This window comes from Rhineura floridana, chromosome 6 (assembly GCF_030035675.1).
Source record: "Rhineura floridana isolate rRhiFlo1 chromosome 6, rRhiFlo1.hap2, whole genome shotgun sequence".
NCBI classification, from domain to species: domain Eukaryota; kingdom Metazoa; phylum Chordata; class Lepidosauria; order Squamata; family Rhineuridae; genus Rhineura; species Rhineura floridana.
Genome location: NC_084485.1, coordinates 52,072,696 through 52,092,262, shown reverse-complemented (window position 1 = coordinate 52,092,262; position 19,567 = coordinate 52,072,696). Strand labels below are relative to the sequence as shown.

Sequence of the window (19,567 nt, the reverse complement as noted above, 5' to 3'; positions counted from 1 at the left end):
TCTGTTGTAGGAGGCATCAACACATCCTTCCTACCCTCCCCACATCCCTGTACCCCACTGTTGCGGTGCAGGGTTTCATTTCTGCTGCAGCTGCCACAGAGATGTGTTAGCGACCACTCCCCTCTTTCACCAATAGCAACCAGAAGGCAATGTTGGCTCATTCTGTGGCCTGCGTGCACACCCCATTCTGGGAAATGCACACATAGCCTGCAATCCAGTTGTCTTGCAGCATCTCCTACTCCTTGCCCTCTCAGCTCTCTCTCTCTCACACACACCCCTATTATGGCATAGCGGTTAACTGCCTACAGAAATATCAGAATGCTAGCATGACATAACTGCAGACACAGAAACAGACCTTTTTGACTACCCCTCCCTAATATAGTAAAGGGGGTGTCATCCATTCTATCACCAATTCTTGCATCCTCATGCAATCCCCCCTCCCCATCTTGAATCACATACACCCAGTGCTGCTGAACCTCTGGTCTGGGTTTGCTCCATTTTTACAGTTATCCCTTGCTAACTAAATCTGCTCTGCTTCATCAACTAAAACGCAATAAACAAATAACCTCCTAGTTTCTCTGTCCCTTACTCTGACTTTAGTAGGTGACTTGAGCAAGAAAAAATCAGAATCATTTATCTTCCCATCTTACCCACTTCTGCTACCTGTTTTCAAGAAAACTGCGGCAATTCAGTCAGATCTGAGATGCTTCTTTTGCCAATGGAGGGAAGCCTGATTTTTTGGGGGGGGAGGGGAACAGCCCCCGAGAAACAAAAATGAATGAATTAAGAAGGTGACAGGAAAGCTTCCCAGAGTACTGAAAGCTGTAAAATAGCCAGATTGAATTGGCCTACTGATCATCCTTCCTTTGGAGTAAAACTTGCTCGCTCCTCTCACTTAAAACCCCCTTGCACGGTGCAAGGCAAGGCAGGCAGACTCTACACAGCATCAGTTTGCAAAGTGAGGAGGCCACGGTTTGGAGGCTCACACGCCAACAGACAGACCCCCAAAATCAAGAGCGCTAACTGACACCTGTCCTCTGGAGGGGTGCTCACGCCTCCCACTCCCTAATAACCTTCATCGAGCAAGGCAGCTATTCATCCACCAGAAGGAACGGGAGAGACTGACTCACCAAGCATCTGGCTGAAGAGCAGCTGCTCCAGATCGCCCAGCACGGTGACCACCAGCTCGGGATCTACTTTCAGGAAAGCTTTCTCCTCCGGTGGCGCTCCTTTCCCGGCCGGCGGGGTCGCCGTTTGCTGCTGTTGCAAGTGCTGCTTCTGCTGAGCCGCCTTGCCTTTGCTGGAGAGGATCTCGTCATCCGACTTGAGGTCGTCGCCGTTGCCGGCCTCGGGCGCCTTGCTGAGGGGCTTGACTTCGGCGTAGGGCCCGCGCGGGATGCGGCTGGGCTTGCCCAGGTTGGAGGGCAGCGGCGCCAGCGGCGGCGGCGGCTTGTTGCCGGCGGCCGGGGCGAGCTTAGCCTGAAAAAGCGAGTGCTCAGACCTGGAGAGGTTCTTGGACATGAGCGGCGGCGCCTCTTTGCCGCCCTTGAGGCTCCGGCCGCCGAAGCCCTTGGCCGCCTTGGCCATGTCGTCGCTCCACTTGGGCTCGTAGAGCTGCATCTTCTTCTCGCTGTCCGTCAGGAAGGACAGGTTAGTGAGCGACTTCTGCTTGCGCAGGTTCGAGGCCACCGGCACGCGGCCCTCCATGCTGCCCGACTTGAAGACCTTCAGTTCGGCCGCCTTCGGAGCCACCCCAGCGGGGCCCTTGGCGTTGGCGCGCTTCTGCATCATGGCCTTGTTGCCCTCGGACGCCGCCGACGCCTTCTTGTAACCCCTCGGCTCCTCGGGCCCTTCCTCGCCGTTCACCTCCGCGTCCTGCTGCAGCCTCTTGACGTCGTTGCTGTTGCTGCCGCCGCCGCTGCCAAGCATCTTCTTCCCGCCTGCCGCGAGGAAACCATTTAAAAGCCCAGCCTCTGAAGCACGGAGGGAGAAGAAAGAATGAAAGAAGAGAGAAACGGGAAGGATGGAGAAGGTGGAAGGGGAGTGGGGGAGGACGGGGAGAGAGAGAAGGGTGGGAGGGAGGAGGAGGAGGAGGAGGGAGGATAAAACAGAAAAAGAGACACACGCTATCAGAGCAGCCGGTGCCACCTTCCCCGCCCCAGCGCGTTCACAGAAGCGCGGAGCGCACTGCCCCTCCTATCTCCTCCAGCGCCGCTGGGGAGGCTGAGGGGGACCAAAGCGAGTGCCAAAGCAAACAAAAAGGGCCCTGCCTGCCTGCGAGATGCTCCCGGCTCGGCAAAGAAAGGGAGTGGAGTGGGGGCGCGAGACGCGCGCGAGGCTATTTGTGGCTCGGTGAAGAGCAGGCGTGTGTAATTGTGCGTGCGGGTGTGCGCGCGGGTGTGTGTATGGACATATATGAATAAGGAGCGTGCGCGCGCACCGGTGAACCCTGCCTGCCTCCGCGGTTGAGAGGAACTGAGGGAAAGCTGGGAGAGAAGGGAGCTTTCGCTAGCGAAAGGCCCAGGAGAGTAGAGAGAGGCTTGGCCGCAGGGGACGGGGAGTCGGCTGGCAGATCTGATGGCCACCCTGGTGCCATTTTTGGCCCACCCGAGTTTCCATCCAAACCAGTCTCTTGTCCTGGCTTCTCCTCTGGCCCAAATGCAGAGTCAGGGCCAGGCCTGCCATTGGACAGAGTTAAGTGGCTGCCCTATGCAGACGATGCTGGGGCGGTGGAGGAGGCCCCATCCCCGCAGCTCCAGTCCCAAAGTAACCTGTGCTGTGCCACCTTGGTCTGCTGTCATCAGGTGTGATGATGGAAGCTGCCCTGTTGCCTGTGTTGATATAAGATTTCACTGCCATTCTAGTTGTACACTGAATGGGGGCACCATCTTGCCCTTCAGGCAGCATAATATATTGGGTGATTCAGGGCTTAACTGATAAAAACATCTGAAAAGATGCCCATATTCAAGACAGCTGACCTGCTGTCCTGGAACCCTTTATCCTGATATCTCCATCACCTGGGAGTGATTAGTGGTAAAGACAAGGCAATCTGCACATGCTCAAATGCACTGTTTTATCATCTGTTCCAAGGATGAACCCTAGTAATGAAAGAAGAAAAGCCCTGTTGAATCTTGACTCAAATTTTCTCTCAGATACCCATCAAGCTTTACCGCAACTCAGTTCTTTCCTTCCCCTAAAATTCCACAGGAATCACTTCCTAAAATAAAGGTACTTTATACTGGGCAGGGCCCAGCTTGCTTCTCTCTTCTCAGAAACTACAGACTGGGTAAACTACAGCCAATCAAGTTTCCCAAGATACACATAGCAATATATATGCATATTCATCACTTGACATGACGACCCTACAAAAGGGAATCTTGCAGTTTCTTATTCTGAAGGAGCTTCCATGTAGGAATTCAGTAGAACATGAAACAGCCCTTCTTGCCCTATGTCATCAAGGAAAATACAGCAGCCACTCAAAACAGATCAATGGCAAGCCGGGGGCGGGGGGAATGCAGGGATCTGCGCTCCTACTTGTTTTGCACTGGCAGAGGAACAGCCTTTCCCCATGCAGAAACATTGTTACCTTCACATGTAGAAATGATAGTGATATCAGGCTGCTGTCTGTGCAGTGATCCAAACCAAACCCATTTCTACAAGAGGCTGATGTCAAAAAACATTCGTGCTGCAGAATCTGTGTGTGCCACTGGCCAAGACTGCAGAGAAGCTGGCTGTAAATTTTTGGATGCACATTCCAATGTGGAACACAAATTAAAGCACACACGGGAAAAAAGAGGATGCCACTCTGCAAGTGGATTGAATGTCATTCCCTCCCTGCCACCAACCTTGCAGTTCCTCCGGTCAGTTCTGTGGAAGGGATCAGCATAGTCTGTGCAAGGTGGTTTGCAGGGATTTCTTGTGCTGAATCAACTTGTTTTTGTGCTTACTATATAATTTGTATCTTTCCGTGGCTTAAAGAAGGGACAGCCCTCCAGATGCTGTTTGACTACAGCTCCCATAATCCCTGACCATGCTGGCTGGGACGGATGAGAGTTGGAGTCCAAAGATATTTGGAGGGCTGCAAGTTTCCTCTGGCCTAAAGAGTGCTCCAGGCAGCTCATTCATTTTAAAACAATTCCTAAAATAAAACCAAAAAAGCAGCATACTAAGAAGCATGTATTCCAAAAATATAATCAAGAGGGAAGAGGAACTTGCCAAAAAAATCCCAAAAACTTTAGCTAGCAACAGAAGACCAACTAAGAGTGTGCTAGATATATCTGTCATGGCACTGAGTTGCACATCCTGGGTGCCATAACAGAAAAGGCTCTTTCCCATGTTCTCACACTTCAAACAGAGGTTGGACATGTAGAAGGACCTTCCCTGTTGACCTCAACAGAAGGGCAGGTTTATATGGAAACAATTCTTTAGGTATCCTGCTCCCAAACTGTCTACAGTTTTAAAGGTAATGACCATTTTGAACTATGCCCAGAAATGGGCCAGTAGTCAATGAAGATGGTCGCATTCTCCAAAACTCCAGCAGTGATCAATATTTTTTTGAGCACCAAGGAAATAATATTTAGACGTGCCCTTGCCATCTTCCAATTACAATGAGAGTTACTGTAGCCTAACGGCAAAGAGAATGTGAACCATAAAGTCCCCAATTAAAATCTTGTCTGTGCCATCAACTCATTACTCAACTTTAGACAACAAATGTTTTTCTCCAGTAGGGAATGCTGGTGACCTACCTTTGTTGTTAAGGATTACTGAGACAATGTGTGGGGAGTACTTTGACCACTCTATTGCACTATATAAATGCTAAGTATTAGTAGTAATTGATTTTAGGTGCTTTAGAATTATTTAGTATTATGAGGCCTCAAACCAGAAAATTTGTCACCTCTGTTTTCTATACTGCTTGTGCTAATACTCTGCTCCAAAGACACTTAACATGGTCATAAAAACAACAAAGAGCCTTGTAGCATCATAAAGACTAACATGTATTATGACATAAGCTTTTGTGGGAAACAATCCACTTTTTCAGATGCAACTTAGAAGTACATCCCATTGATTTCAGGGAATGACTTTCCAAATCAAAATTCATACAATTACAGTTTCAGGGAAAACAGCAATTGTAGTAGTACTGAGGATCCTCAAGTAACAAGTTTAAGACAATGCATGATTTGGTGGGCCAATTTTTAGGAGTATTTCTTTGTATTTAACCATAACTGATTCAATGTGGTGAGAAAAAAAGGTCTAGTAAAGAGGCATCCATTCTGAGAAAAGCATTACTATTTTTAAATAAAGATTCACATTTTTATGTTAACCACTTAGATGTTTTTGGTTATTAAGTGTTATTTAAATCCTGTTAAAAATATTTTGAGGGAACCTGAAGTTAAGCAAATAAGCTGAATCTCATGCCCTAAAGCCCGAGAAGACTCAGCTGGTCTACTCATGGAGGGTGCCATAGATATTCATAAAGCAAACTGCTATGAGAGGAAGTGGTCACTCAGCCCTGAGTCACTACAGCATTGCTGGTCAACTGAAACCAATACTGAAATTCCCAACCAATTAAGATAAAATAGGGCAGGCCTGTTATCTCAGCATGGACAGACAGTGACTTGGAGCCTTTCATGTCTCATCCATGTTACTCACACTGTGTGGGCCCTTGCTGGGGTTTGGCTTATTGAGCTACAGCTACTCAGAAAGAATATTTTGCCTTCAGGACATGTGCAATATGAGAAGATGCCTCATCACAGGCTGGGCAGAAGCATAAAGAATCTGAACAGACATTCAATGCAATCTGAAAGGAATTGGTAGAGAACTGTATCATGAAACTCTTTTCCCATGCATAGGATCAGATTAATCCAGACTGAGAGTGCCCTGCACCAATCCCCATAAGTATTCCTATTGCTTCTCATTCATTCCCATTGACCTATTATCCCAGCCTTTGTACTTATCGAATGAGCTTCCTTGCTAGCCCAATTTGTTAGGTGTCTGTATATGAAAAGGGGAGACAAGGTCATTATGAATGGGCCAGGATGTATATTTGGTCCTCAGGGATCTGATCTAAAGTATTTTATTTATTTTTATTTATTTTATTCGATTTATATACCGCCCACAGCCCGAAGGCTCTCAGGGCGGTGAACAACATAGGATAAAATACAATAAAATCACAAAACAGTAGAGCATAAATACCAAACAATAAACAACCTAATATACGTTAAAAGCTTAAAAATAGATTAAAATGCCTGGGAGAATAAAAAGGTTTTCACCTGGCGCCGAAAAGATAAAAGTGTAGGCGCCAGGCAAACCTCATCGGGGAGACTGTTCCATAATTCGGGGGCAGCCACTGAAAAGGCCCTAGATCTTGTTACGACCCTCCGAGCTTCTCTGTGAGTCGGAACTTGGAGGAGGGACTTAGATGTTGAACGTAGTGAACGGGTAGGTTCATATCGGGAGAGGCGTTCCGCTAGGTATTGTGGTCTCGCGCTGTGTAAGGCTTTATAAGTCAAAACTAGCACTTTGAATTTAGCCCGGAAACAGATAGGCAGCCAGTGCAAACAAGCCAGAACAGGTGTTGTTGGGCTGTGACCCATAGGCATTACTGTCTCTAGTTGTTTTCCATAAAGCCTGCAAGTTTGGAGAAGTAACTGTTATCTCCTGGCCTGAGAGTGCGCAGACATCCAAGGCCAGCCGTTGTCATGGTAACATGAGATAGCAACTGGGAAAGTTCTAACAGAGTCTGTAAGTTGTGTCTTCTGTGTATTGCCTCTGAACTGAGAGGTTTTCTTCTGTATCATGCCTCTGAACTGAGAGGTTGTCTTCGGTGTTTACCTTTGGAGAGAGATGTACCAGAAGGGGGGTGACTGAAGAAACTCTACATGTATTTACTCTTAAGCCTTTTGGCCCTAGTGTCTTAGTAAAGACTCTTAAACTTTCTCAAGCCTCTGTGATAATTCTTTACCATCTTACATCCAACGTAACGTGTTGTGTCACGCAAGAACCGCCAGCATCAACAGGGTTATGGGCCCAGATCCACAGCGCGTTACACAAGAGTAAGTTGCTGGTCTGAACGGCAGACGGAGTTCCAGAGGGCAGCTTGATCGATTGTACCAGACAGAGGTGAGCAACATGGCTGTAAACCTGTCTGGGGGAGGCTTGCCAATGGAAAGATTGACGGAAAAGAATTATGCCAGCTGGAAGCCGAGGATGCGGGCTTTGCTGATAAAAGAGGATTTATGGGACATTATAGATGGACCCCCTCCGGCGGTACTGACCGCGGCCTGGACGCGTAGAGATCAGAAGGCGCAAGCTTTTATACTTCTGGCTCTATCAGACTCTCAACTGTTACACGTGAGAGATGTTACAAACGCCAAACAGATGTGGGACGTGTTGGAGGCCCTACATGTGCAACAGACTGCGGGATCTAAATTGTGTTTGGCAAGGAAGCTGTACCAGATGCGCTTCATGGGTGAGTGCAAAATGAGTGAGCATCTCACGGAATTCAGGCGCCTATTTGCTGAGTTGCAGGATCGAGGCATGGAACACTCTGACCTTCAGAAGACCTATTTGATCCTGGCTTCACTCGATGGGACTTGGAATAATATGGTCATGGCTTTCGAAGCCATGCCTGACGGAGGTCTGAACGTTGCATTTATTGAGGAAAAACTGTCCCAGGAATGGCAGCGGAGACAAGAGGCGAAAAGTGCTGAGGAAAAGCAAAGAGCCAAGCTGAAAGAAGAAAGCAGCTGCAGACAGGAAAACAAGCTGGAGCAGCAGCGGCTGAAATCTTGTTATGCCTGTGGGGCTCGTGGGCATCTTCAAAGAGACTGTGCAGTCAAGCGAAACTCCAGGGACGGAGGCTGGAAACAGAGCGGCAGTGTGAACTTTGTTTGTAAACAGAAGTCTCAAGATTTAGGACCTGTTAACTGGATTCTTGACAGCGGGGCAAGCCATATATTAATCAAAGACAGGAGTTTGTTTTACACTTCAGAAAACGTGCAGGACTTTGTTTTACTTGCGGATGGATCGCAGAAGAATGTGGAAGTCCGAGGACTGGTGAGATTTGATAAACTTGGAATACTGTCAGAATGTTTATTTGTACCAGAATTGGCTCATAACATATTATCAGTCAGAAAACTGGTGAGTTGTGATTTTTCAGTATTGTTTCACAAAGACAAATGTTTTGTAATGAGGGGGGATGAAGTGTGCATGCAGGGAAGCCTTAATGATTCACAGTTTGTAATAAAGAGCAGTCAAGCAGGGTGTGCTGTGTTAAACGCTGAGGTACACACACATCAAGGCTGCGTCCATGAATGGCATCAAAGGCTGGGGCATGCAAACTTTGACACGATAAAGAAAACCCCAATGCATAGTGAAAACATGCATTTGAGAAATTGTGGACAGTTAATGTTGGATTGTGATGCATGTCATAAAGCGAAAATGACAATTGCACCAATTAACCGGGAGGCTGAGAGAACCACAACAGCTCCCTACCAGCTAGTTCATGTTGATTTATCAGGGCCAATAAATGCTTCACGCGGAGGTGCACGATTCTTTATGGTATTGGTAGATGAGTTTTCAAGATTTTGACATGTTTTTATGTTAAAGCATAAAAGTGAAGCAGAGCAGAAGCTGAAACTGTTCATTAAGAGAATCGAAACTCAACATGGCATCACTGTGAAAGCGATACACTCAGATCAGGGAGGGGAATTCACGAGTAAAGCATTGAGTGACTTCCTTGAGAGTAAGGGAATAAACCAGACTTTCACAGCTCCTTTTAGCCCGTTTTCTAACAGGTCTGCTGAGAGAAAAAACAGAGTGCTTCAGGAAGCAATGAGAGCCATGCTGATGGATTGCAGTTTAGGGAATTCTTTCTGGGCAGAGGCGATTTTGTATGCGAATTATATTCACAACAGGGTGTTTCATAGTGCTCTTGGAATGTCTCCTTATGAGAAAATCACTGGTAGGAAGCCAAAAATACAACACATTCAAAAATTCGGGGCACGTTGCTGGGTCCACATTTCACAGGGAAAAAGAAGAGGCAAGCTGGTGCCCAGAGCACAGCAAGGTTTTGTTTTGGGATTTCAGAATGCATATTTCAGAGTTTGGTGTCCAGAAACACAGCAATTAATCCTGAGCAGAAGCATTAAAGTTGCAGAGAAGCCTTGGGATCAAAGGGAAACAGTCATTCTTACAGGGTCAGATGACACACAAGCGCAAACATTTAAACCAGATCTTGACATAAAAGTGGAAGGCACACAAATTCCTCTCAGGGATGTGTTAAATGAGCTCGTTTGTGGGAAACGAAGATCGAAGAAACGCAAGGCTGAGGAAATGGAGGATCCTGGGCACGCTGTGCCAAGCACAAGCACAAATGGGGGGGGCAGAGAGAGCAGAAGCCCTAGCGCCATTGAGACGTTCTACAAGATTAAACATAGGGAAACTGCCAGAAAGATATACTGTGGGGGTAATTACCAGCCCAGGTATGCACAAACTGGTTGAAATGGATCCAGAGACACTATATTTGACTTGTGTACAACCAAAATTTGATTGAATAAAGTTCTAGCTAAATGTACAGAGATGTTCTGAAATGTACTGCAATGTACTGAGATGTAGTTTGGATCTGTATGATGCAATGTATTGAAATGTATTACCTTTGTATTGTAGAAATTTATTGCTGAAATGGAAAAAGTTATAGATGCAATGGAAAGTTTTGCAGTCTTAATGGAAAAAAGGGGAATATGTTGGGCTGTGACCCATAGGCATTACTGTCTCTAGTTGTTTTCCATAAAGCCTGCAAGTTTGGAGAAGTAACTGTTATCTCCTGGCCTGAGAGTGAGCAGACATCCAAGGCCAGCCGTTGTCATGGTAACATGAGATAGCAACTGGGAAAGTTCTAACAGAGTCTGTAAGTAGTGTCTTCTGTGTATTGCCTCTGAACTGAGAGGTTGTCTTCTGTATCATGCCTCTGAACTGAGAGGTTGTCTTCGGTGTTTACCTTTGGAGAGAGATGTACCAGAAGGGGGGTGACTGAAGAAACTCTACATGTATTTACTCTTAAGCCTTTTGGCCCTAGTGTCTTAGTAAAGACTCTTAAACTTTCTCAAGCCTCTGTGATAATTCTTTACCATCTTACATCCAACGTAACGTGTTGTGTCACGCAAGAACCGCCAGCATCAACAGGTGTCATATGTGCGGACCGCCTAGTCCTCGTCAGCAGTCTAGCAGCTGCGTTCTGCACCAGCTGTAGTTTCCGAACTGTCTTCAAAGGCAGCCCCACATAGAGCGCATTGCAGTAATCCAATCTAGAGGTTACCAGAGCATGCACAACTGAGGCGAGGTCGTCGCTTTCCAGATAGGGACGTAGCTGGGCTACCAACCGAAGGTGATAGAATGCATTCCGTGCCACCGAGGCCACCTGCGCCTCGAGAGACAGGAATGGATCGAAAAGAACCCCCAAGCTACAAATCTGTTCCTTCAGGGGGAGTGTAACCCCATCTAGAACAGGTTGAACATCCACCATCTGGTCAGAGAAGGCACTCACCAACAGTGTCTCAGTCTTGTCAGGATTGAGCCTCAGTTTATTAGCTCTCATCCAGTCCATTATCGCGGCCAGGCAGCGGTTCAGCACATTAACAGCCTCACCTGAAGAAGATGAAAAGGAGAAATAGAGTTGCGTGTCATCAGCATACTGGTGACAACGCACTCCAAAGCTCCTGATGACCGCACCCAGCGGCTTCATGTAGATGTTAAAAAGCATAGGGGACAAGACCGATCCCTGCGGGACTCCACAATGGAGAGTCCAGGGTATTGATCCATGCTCCCCAAGCCCTGCCCTCTGGAGACGATCCACCAAGTAGGAGTGGAGCCACTGCCAAGCAGTACCTCCAACTCCCAACTCCGTGAGTCTCTCCAGAAGGATACCATGGTCGATGGTATCAAAAGCAGCTGAGGGATCAAGGAGAATCAACAGAGTAACACTCCCTCTGTCCCTCTCCTGACATAGGTCATCATACAGGGCGACCAAGGCTGTTTCAGTGCCAAAACCTGGCCTAAAACCGGATTGAAACGGATCTAGATAATCAGTTTCATCCAAGAGCACCTGGAGCTGGTTGGCGACCACCCGTTCTAAGACCTTGCCCAGGAATGGCACATTCGCTACCGGTCTATAGTTGTTCAAATTATCTGGGTCCAGGGAAGGTTTCTTCAGGAGTGGTCTCACTATTGCCTCTTTTAAGCAACTAGGGACCACTCCATCTCTCAAGGAGGCATTTATCACTTCCCTGGCCCAGCCGGCTGTTCCAACCCTGCCAGCTTTCACTAGCCAAGAGGGGCAAGGATCCAGTACAGAGGTGGTTGCACGCACCAGTCCAAGCACCTTGTCAACGTCCTCAAGCTGAACCAACTGAAACTCATCCAATAAATGAGGACAAGACCGTGCTTCGGATACCTCATTAGGTTCAACTGCCATAATACTGGAGTCTAAGTTATTATCTGACTCTTTTAAAGGAGAAGTGACTAGAAAACAGAAATAGACCACAGAGATATCTGACAACAGGGAACACAGAAAGCTGCCTTATATTGAGTCAGACTCAATATTGTCTGTGCTGACTGACAGAGGGTGTCCAGGATTTCAGACAGGATCCTCTTCCAGCCTTACTGGAGAAGCCTGGGAATGAACCTGGGACCTTTGGCATGCAAAGCAAAAGCTCTACCACTGAGCTATGGTCCTTTCCCATAGGGGTGATGAATATGAATTTAAGGAGTAAAAGCAAGAACTTAGGAAGCTTGAGGTCATTCATATATTTTGTGATTTTGTATTTCATTATATGTAGCTGGTGTTTTATTGTGAGCCACCTCAAGTTTGATGTGGCATAAAAATAATTCCAATAAATAAATAAATGCAACTTGGCACTTCATTTTGAGAGCCCTTCAGAGGCAGCTAATGCAGACAACAGATCATGTGGTTCCCCAGTCAGCAAATAACTGTGAAATGCCATATCTATCCTACAGATTGGAAGACATTCAGTTTCTTTTGAGAAACAAAGCTGACCACTCCAGTGCAGAAAAAAGTCCTAAGGCCAAAACTACTTGCGTTCAGAAGGAAGAATAAACCTTGAGATGATTACGTGACTGTCCATTTCTAAATCCCTCAAAGTAGGGTGACCATTTGTGCATCTTCAAAAAGGAGGATACAGATTTGCATGTGCTATATGTATAAATGCAAATATAGAAATAATTACTATAATTTAAATAGAAATACAATAGGCGATATCCAGTAGTGTAGTGATAAACTCAGAAATGCACGTCCTTCCATAATAGCCATAGCCTTGCCCCCTCCTAAGATTATACATCTGTCTAAGATCACAGAATAATCCAACCAAGCTTGAACACTGCTTTCTGCTTCTCTATCACTGTCACCATTTGACTGTCCTTTTTCACTATCGAGGGATATTGCTTGAATTGCTAAACTCAGTATCTACACTTTTATCTCTTGCTGGTACCAAACTGCTTAATGATGTAGATGGAAAGCTATAGTCGGGATTCACTGTCTCTTCTTCTGCAGTTACAGAATTCTCACTCTCAACAACATGGCTTTTTGAAGTAGAAACTAATAGGAACTCCTTTCACTCTGATTGGCTCTAATCAGCAGGAAATGACAAGAAAGCAAGTTAGAAAACTCTTCAGTGGCTAACACATTCCCCTTTCACGCTGATTTGCTCATAGGATGCAGGAGACAGAAGGACCCTACTGGGACCTGGCTCCCCAAAAAAGTAAGGGGTCTAAGACCTGGACAACTACACCCCATCGATATCCAACAAAACAGTTCCGCTAGCGCAAAGAGTTTTAGCTGCACAGTGGAACTTCTCTGCCCTCTCCTGTCCCTGTACACCCCATAAAGCTACACTGGAGGGTTGAGGGGAACCCCTGGTACATATTTAGGGGGAACGCAGGGAGAGGACAGAGCAGGGAAGTTCCATTGTACAGCTAAAACTCCTTGCACTAGCAGAACAGTTTCATTGGATAATGGCCAATGCACTCGCCATGGTGGGGAAAACTGAGATGGTAATCTATGTGCCTGCTTAATTGGCTGTCCAGTTGCTAACTGTTGATGGGCAATTTCAAAACCCCTGATCTGCCTTCTTTGGGTTCTATATCTTGAAACTGAACTTGGACTAGGCAGCCCTTCCAATAGAGCAGTCCTATTGACAGCCCTTCAGCCCTGTTCTCTGTAAAAGTAGAACACTTGCCCACTCTGCCCAAAAGTGAGATCAACTTCTCTTAAAGCAACCAACTCCTCTTAAAGCAGCAGATTTCAGGCAAGCCTCAATATGAAAAAAAAACTTTGTGGATCTTTCCTTTTCCCAAAAGTTTACAGAAGAGAGCTTGGGCTCCAGTCTCCCCACAAAAAAGATCTACAATAGCAATGTAGAAAATCCTTTACCTAAGAGCCAGAAGTATTCTACACCAGCAAATCCATATTATACATTCATATGATGCAAAGCAAACAGTTTCATAAATTCATAAACACTGGCTGCCCATTTGCTATCAGGCCAAGTTCAAGGTTCTAGTTGTGGTGTACAAAGCCCTATACAGCTTGGGATCAGGATACCTGAAAGACCATCTTATCCCCTATATACCCAGTTGATCACTGCAGGTGAGGGCCTCCAGCGGATACTATCTTATCAAGAGGTCCATTCTGCACTACATAGGAAACAGACCTTTAATGTGGCGGCACCTACCCTGTGGAACTCCTTCCCCTTAAATTATAGACAGGCACCATCTTTTCGGTGCCTATTGAAGACCTTCCTCTTTCAAAAAACGTTTTAAGTTGAGACCTATCCCAGTCTGTGTCTGTTTTTAAACCTTTTTTTTTAAAAAAATGTTTTTAAACCTTTTTTAAGATGTCTTCAAAGCTTTTAAAAAATATTTTTAAAGTTTTTTTGTTTTAATGTATTTTAAAGTCTGTTTTTATGATGTTTTAAAGTGTTTTTAGTGCTTCTGTTTGCCGCCATGGGCTCCTGCTGGGAGGAAGGGCGGCATATAAATCAAATAATAAATAAATAAATAAAATAATAAATTAATTTGTATTTTTAATAATTACTGCCATATATCTGTTTTTGGAGAAGCTGCCATTTTCTTGACAGGCATTGAGATTTGAGAAAATGAAAGAGAGAGGAGGGCCATAATTCATTAGGCAGCAGGAAGAGAGTGGCATTCAGGGTAGAACTACATATTCTAAGACTGGTAGCTGTGTTAGTCTGTTACAGAAGAAAATAAAAAGTTTTCTGGCATCTTAAGGACTAACACATTTAATGGCATATAGGCTTTCCTGGACTACACACACAGACATATGCACACCACACTACACTTTGCAGGAACTCAAAAGGCAGCTCTGTGTTAGGTTTCCCATGCTCCATCCATCACATTCTATATGCCTTACCTTGTGTTGCAATGTTGTCACAGTATTTCCTTGCCTCCACCAGCAGCATCCAGTGATATACGAATCAGGAGGCACGGAAACACATAATGCAATGACACCAGAGTATGAGGAGCACAGAGGGAATGCAACACTAGGCTGCTGTTTTTGGCAACAGGCCTGCATCTGAGACACTTGCTTCAATGACCTTCTGAAACAAGATCATCTTGGACAGTTTTGCAGGCAGGCAACATTTTGCATTTGTGTCCAGGAAAAGTTAAAAGGTAGAGCTCTGGACAGCCAGGGTTTGGAGATTTAAAAAAAAAAACAGTTCCTTGCCATTTCTTAAAGAAGACCTACATCAGCTTTCCCTAATCAAAAAAAAAAACCCACAACATTTGTTTCTAGTCACAGACGTAGCTAGTGTGATACTCTGTGCCCACTTATAACAGGGGAAATTAAAAAGAAAATCTTTCAAAACATGGCATCTCAGACATCCCATCAGATAAGAGCAGAGGTGTAGTTGTCCGGGGTCTCAGGGAGTCTTAGATCCCTTATTCTTTTTGGAGCAGGATCCTTGTATCTCCAGCATCCTATTAGCCAATCAGCACGAAAGGGGAGTGTGTTAGCCATTGAGAAGACTCTTTGCAGTAACTAACACTCTCCCCTTCATGCATAATGGCTCCTAGGGACATCTGTTGTTGTGGGAGAGGGCATTAACAAGGATCGCGTTCTCAACCCAGCAGCAAAAAAGCTTGGGAGGGGGTGTGGCTGTCACTATCATGAAGGAACCTTACACTTCTGAATTTGCCACTACATTACTAGATAAGAGAAGGCTGCTCTTATGGAGTCCACCCTGCCCAGCTGGTAGTGGAGAAGGAAGGAGATGTGCCTCATTAGCCAACAGACAGGTAGGAGGGGCAAAGGTGAGCTGGCCCTTCAGTAACTAGAATGACAATTACCATTTCCAGTTTCTGACAGTCACTGGCAACTGAACTGAGCAACTGGAATTTTGCACCTCTGGTGTGCTCACTATGGCAATCAATCAATCAATCAATGACTGTCTCAAAACAAAAACACCTTCACTATTAAATAAGGTGCCATCATCTTATAATATGCTAATGGAGGAACTGGGAATTGAACATGGGGTCCTGCCTTGCTCTCATGAACTGGCTCTCTAACTATGTTCTAAGAAACCTTGAAAGCTTATCCAGGGTTCTCCAATCAGTACTGGTGGGCAATGCCCTGAGAGAGATTGCTCATTACTGCTGATCTTCCCTGGTGATGTGCAGGTGCAGGGTAGAGGAGGGTGCATTCTAGGTACCTTGAGTTCATTGGGGGTGATGAACCTGGCCAGTGCCCTGCATGAACTGAATGTTCACCCTAACTCAGACATGCTACACAACCTCCACAATGCACAGGGGTCCTTTAACAAACACGCTGATACTGAAAAGGTTTCCAACTAATAAAAAATGTTAAAATTACAGCTCTGATAGAGTCTAAGTCAAGAATAGGAAACTAGCCAGCATGGCCAAAGGACAGTGATTATCTGAGTTGTAATCCAACAACATGAGAGGATCAAAGAGAATGTGTGTGGCTTGTATCCAATGTGTGTTAAGTAACTTGGTCCATTAGTGCAAGGATTTATGCTTGCACAATTAAACTTTCCCCTTTCCTCCCCCATGCACCCCCTAAATCTTTTGTGTATGTTCCCCCAGCCCTCTGGAGCAGATTTGGGAAGAGCATGGGGCACACGCAGTGGGAGGAGAGCGGTGAAAGTTCCATTGCACAAATGTAAATCTTTGCACTAACTGAACGAGTGCTTTGGATACTGCCAGAGAGTTTGTCTTAGCCATGGAACTTTTTCATAGACTGCTGAGTGATTGGGTTTCATGCACAAGGAGGTTGGTTCCTAGCCAGGGGTGTAGTTGTCCAGGGTCTCAGAGGGTCTTAGACACCTTACTTTTTTGGGAGCCAGGTCCCTACAGAGTCCCTATGTTTCCAGTGTCCTATGCGCCAATCAACAAGGGAGTGAGTTAGACATTGAAAAGAATCTCCTAACTTGCTTCCTTGTTGTTTCTTGCTGATTGGAGCCAATCAGAGTGAAAGGAATTCCTATTAGTTCCGACTTCTAAAAGCCAAGTTGTGGAGAGTGCAGAAGAAGAGGCAGTGAATCTTGATGATAGCATCCCATCTACTTCATCACACCGTTATAGCAGCAGGAAATAAATGTGTAGATACTGAATTCAGTAATTCAAGCAATAATTCTGACAGTGAGAAAGGACAGTCAAATTATGACAGTGATGGAGAAGCAGAAAACAGTATTCAAACCTGGCCAGATTATTATATAATCTTAGAAGGGGGCATGGCTGTGACTATTATGAAGGGACCCTGCACTTCTGTACTGTTGCTAGCTCACAGATCTTCAGCCTCCTTTTTCAGGAAGCTAGGCTGCAATCCTATGCATATTTGTTTGGGACTACGATCCACTGTACTCAGTGGAATGCTTCCAAGTGAACATGTTGTTCAGCTGTGACACAATCAGATATAAAGATTGGCCACAGCAATGTTTGGTTTAAAGCCAGTGAGCAAAGATAAGCAGGCACACCACCCACCAGAAGCTAATAGCCTGAACTGCCCTTCTCCACCCCATCCCCAATCATGCCCTAGGGACTGGAGCCTGTCTGAATGCTTTCCCCTCATCCATAGAATTCCAACAAAATAAAATAAATGGAAGTGGGTTCTGATTATAATCAAAAATCTTTTGCTGATTATCCTTCCTGTGGGAGGGGGCAATTAACTCTATCTGGTGAGCTCACGAGGATTCCATGGCAACAGACAGGATATACCACATTAGAGGACATTGTTGGGGGGGCAGAGAAAAAAAATGAACAGACAGAAAATTGCTTCAAGCAGAGAACTCAAGACTCAACTTTTCTGCAAGCAGGCAGAGCCAATAATGGCTCTTGGATCATACCACAAGAGATCACAGGAAGCAGGATTTGGAAAGTGGGAAGGAACTAATCGAGTCTCCTGTTGCTTAAAGCTTAAACTAGCATTGTATGAAACACGAAACACTCCAGTGAACAAAATGAGAAGATCCAAAAGAAGAAAGTTTAAACTCTTCCAGCCTTGAGACAAAAAAGTCTCTGCACCTCTGTTAGTTCAAAAGCTCTTACCAACCAATGAAAGTACACTAGGGCAGGTATTAAATAATATTTAATTTAAAGCTTATTAAATATTTTCATATTTACAAGTTTCAGTTTTAATTGACTTGAAGCTGCAACAAAAGTTCTTGCAAGAAAGACTGGTAAATATAGCTAATTGTTTATCTCATCATGCACCTCAGATTTTGCATGAGTATGATGTGTATTTAAATTGCCAATAACATAGGTTAAGAAACTTAAATTAAACAATAAATGTGACATGTGACATCTCTAAGTTAACTGGAACCAAAATCAATTACCACAGCAAGCAATTCAGATTTAAATGTAGTGAATGGAGTAGAACTAATATCAGTATCTGTTCAAGAGACAGAGATGCATTTCACACATAATGTTAACCATAGTTTAGCACTATGGGGAAAAAATCTTGGTGAACCTACGGCTCACATGCTTCTCCCTAACCCCCTTCCTTAGTGTGGCTGTGAGGCATCCACTTTTAAGCTAACTATAGAATTCCTATTATAATACCATCTCTGGCTAGCTTAAATTATGATTTGCTAGGAAGCAGTACTGTACATCTCCCAAATGAAGCACAGAGTGTTTGAGGATTGGGTTATTCGCAGGGAGACCAAAACGCTTATTTACAAAGCCATTGTACTACCGACCTTACTGTCGCCTGTGAAACATGGACCATTTATAAGCGCCACTCCCAACTTCTTGAAAGATTCCACCAACACTGCCTCCAGAAAATTCTGCAAATTACTTGGGAAGACAGACGGACTGATGTTAGCATTTCAGAAGAAGCGAAGACTGACTTCCGGGAAGGGTGACTTCGCTTGTGCCTGCTTTTGAGATGGGCTTCCGCCTCAAAAGAAGCTTATTCAGATATAAATCAGTCAGAACATTTTTTTTTTTGACTGATGAAATTTCTCCCGGGCAGGGAGAAACGTAGAGATCAACCTCAAAAGCCTGTTTTTGTTGGGAGGACTGGATTTCATTAATTTATGAGAAAAGGTCCAGCCAGCAATGCCGGACGGACTTCCGAACAAGCTCTATGTGATTAATGCGATACGTTTATCTTTTCTTCAAAGAGAAAACGGACTAACAGGCAAGCACCCTTCTTTCTATTATTTTTTTTACTTGGTTTAAATTGTTGCAGCAAAAAGAGATTTGTCAAATGAATCAGCTTTAAAGAACTTCTGGGTGAGCTATAACTCTTCTCTGTTATTCGCGAAATTAACAGCTTATCTCTGTTTCTATTGCAAAAAGCTGTCCTGGAAGTGCATTCTAAAGATATAAACAGAAGAGGGATTTCTATTCCGAGGAACATTATATTGTCTGGGACTATTCTCTTTTTGGTCTATTTTATTTTGACGAATCTGCTTCTTCACGACGCCACTAACTGTTTTGATGCTGGGAACTAAATTTGTTTTGTGTTCTTGAACATAGAGAGATAAGGCAGGCTGCTCTGTTTATACTGTGATGTCATCAAGCCTGGAATATTAACCCAATTGTTGCTGAAATAAGAAGTGGTTCTTCTTTATTTTTGTTTTGTTTTGTTTTCGTGGTTTTAAAAATGGCAATCAAGAAAGTGGCTGAGAATCTGGAAGTAATTATGTTTCAGAAAATAATGGATGAGATTGAGATAACGAAACAAACCCTGCGACAGGGCAGTAAGGAGCTGAAAATTGAACTGAGCAAAATGACGCAGGAGCTTAAAGAAATAGGGGATCCTGTGAGAGAGGAGAATGAGATCAGAGATGAGAAAAGAAAAAATAAAGGGAAGATACAAGCCCTGGAGATTGGAACAAATGTGGAATTGGAAAAAGATCTGGAGTTTATGGATATTAGAAATAAAATCTACTGTTTGGAATTTAACGTTATCTCTGAAGAAATTAATGAAGATATTAGAGATAAAGTTATCAATGGCTTGGATAATCTTCTGGACTGGAATGACGTGATGGAGCTTGATATAGAGAAAATC

The 19,567-nt window shown here is 44.7% G+C and overlaps 1 protein-coding gene across 7 annotated transcripts in view; it reads right to left on the bottom strand.

Annotated features, from left to right (window-relative positions):
• The window catches only part of NAV1 (neuron navigator 1), a 407,211-nt gene that overhangs the window by 269,597 nt on the left and 118,047 nt on the right, over window positions 1-19,567 (bottom strand). For 6 of the 7 annotated variants that reach the window (XM_061631862.1, XM_061631864.1, XM_061631866.1 and 3 more), the window contains exon 4: window positions 1,131-1,973. The exons of the other annotated variant lie outside the window; for it this stretch is intronic. In XM_061631862.1, the coding sequence (XP_061487846.1) occupies window positions 1,131-1,973 (843 nt within the window). The remainder of the gene's footprint in view (window positions 1-1,130; window positions 1,974-19,567) is intronic. 7 annotated transcript variants of the gene reach the window in all.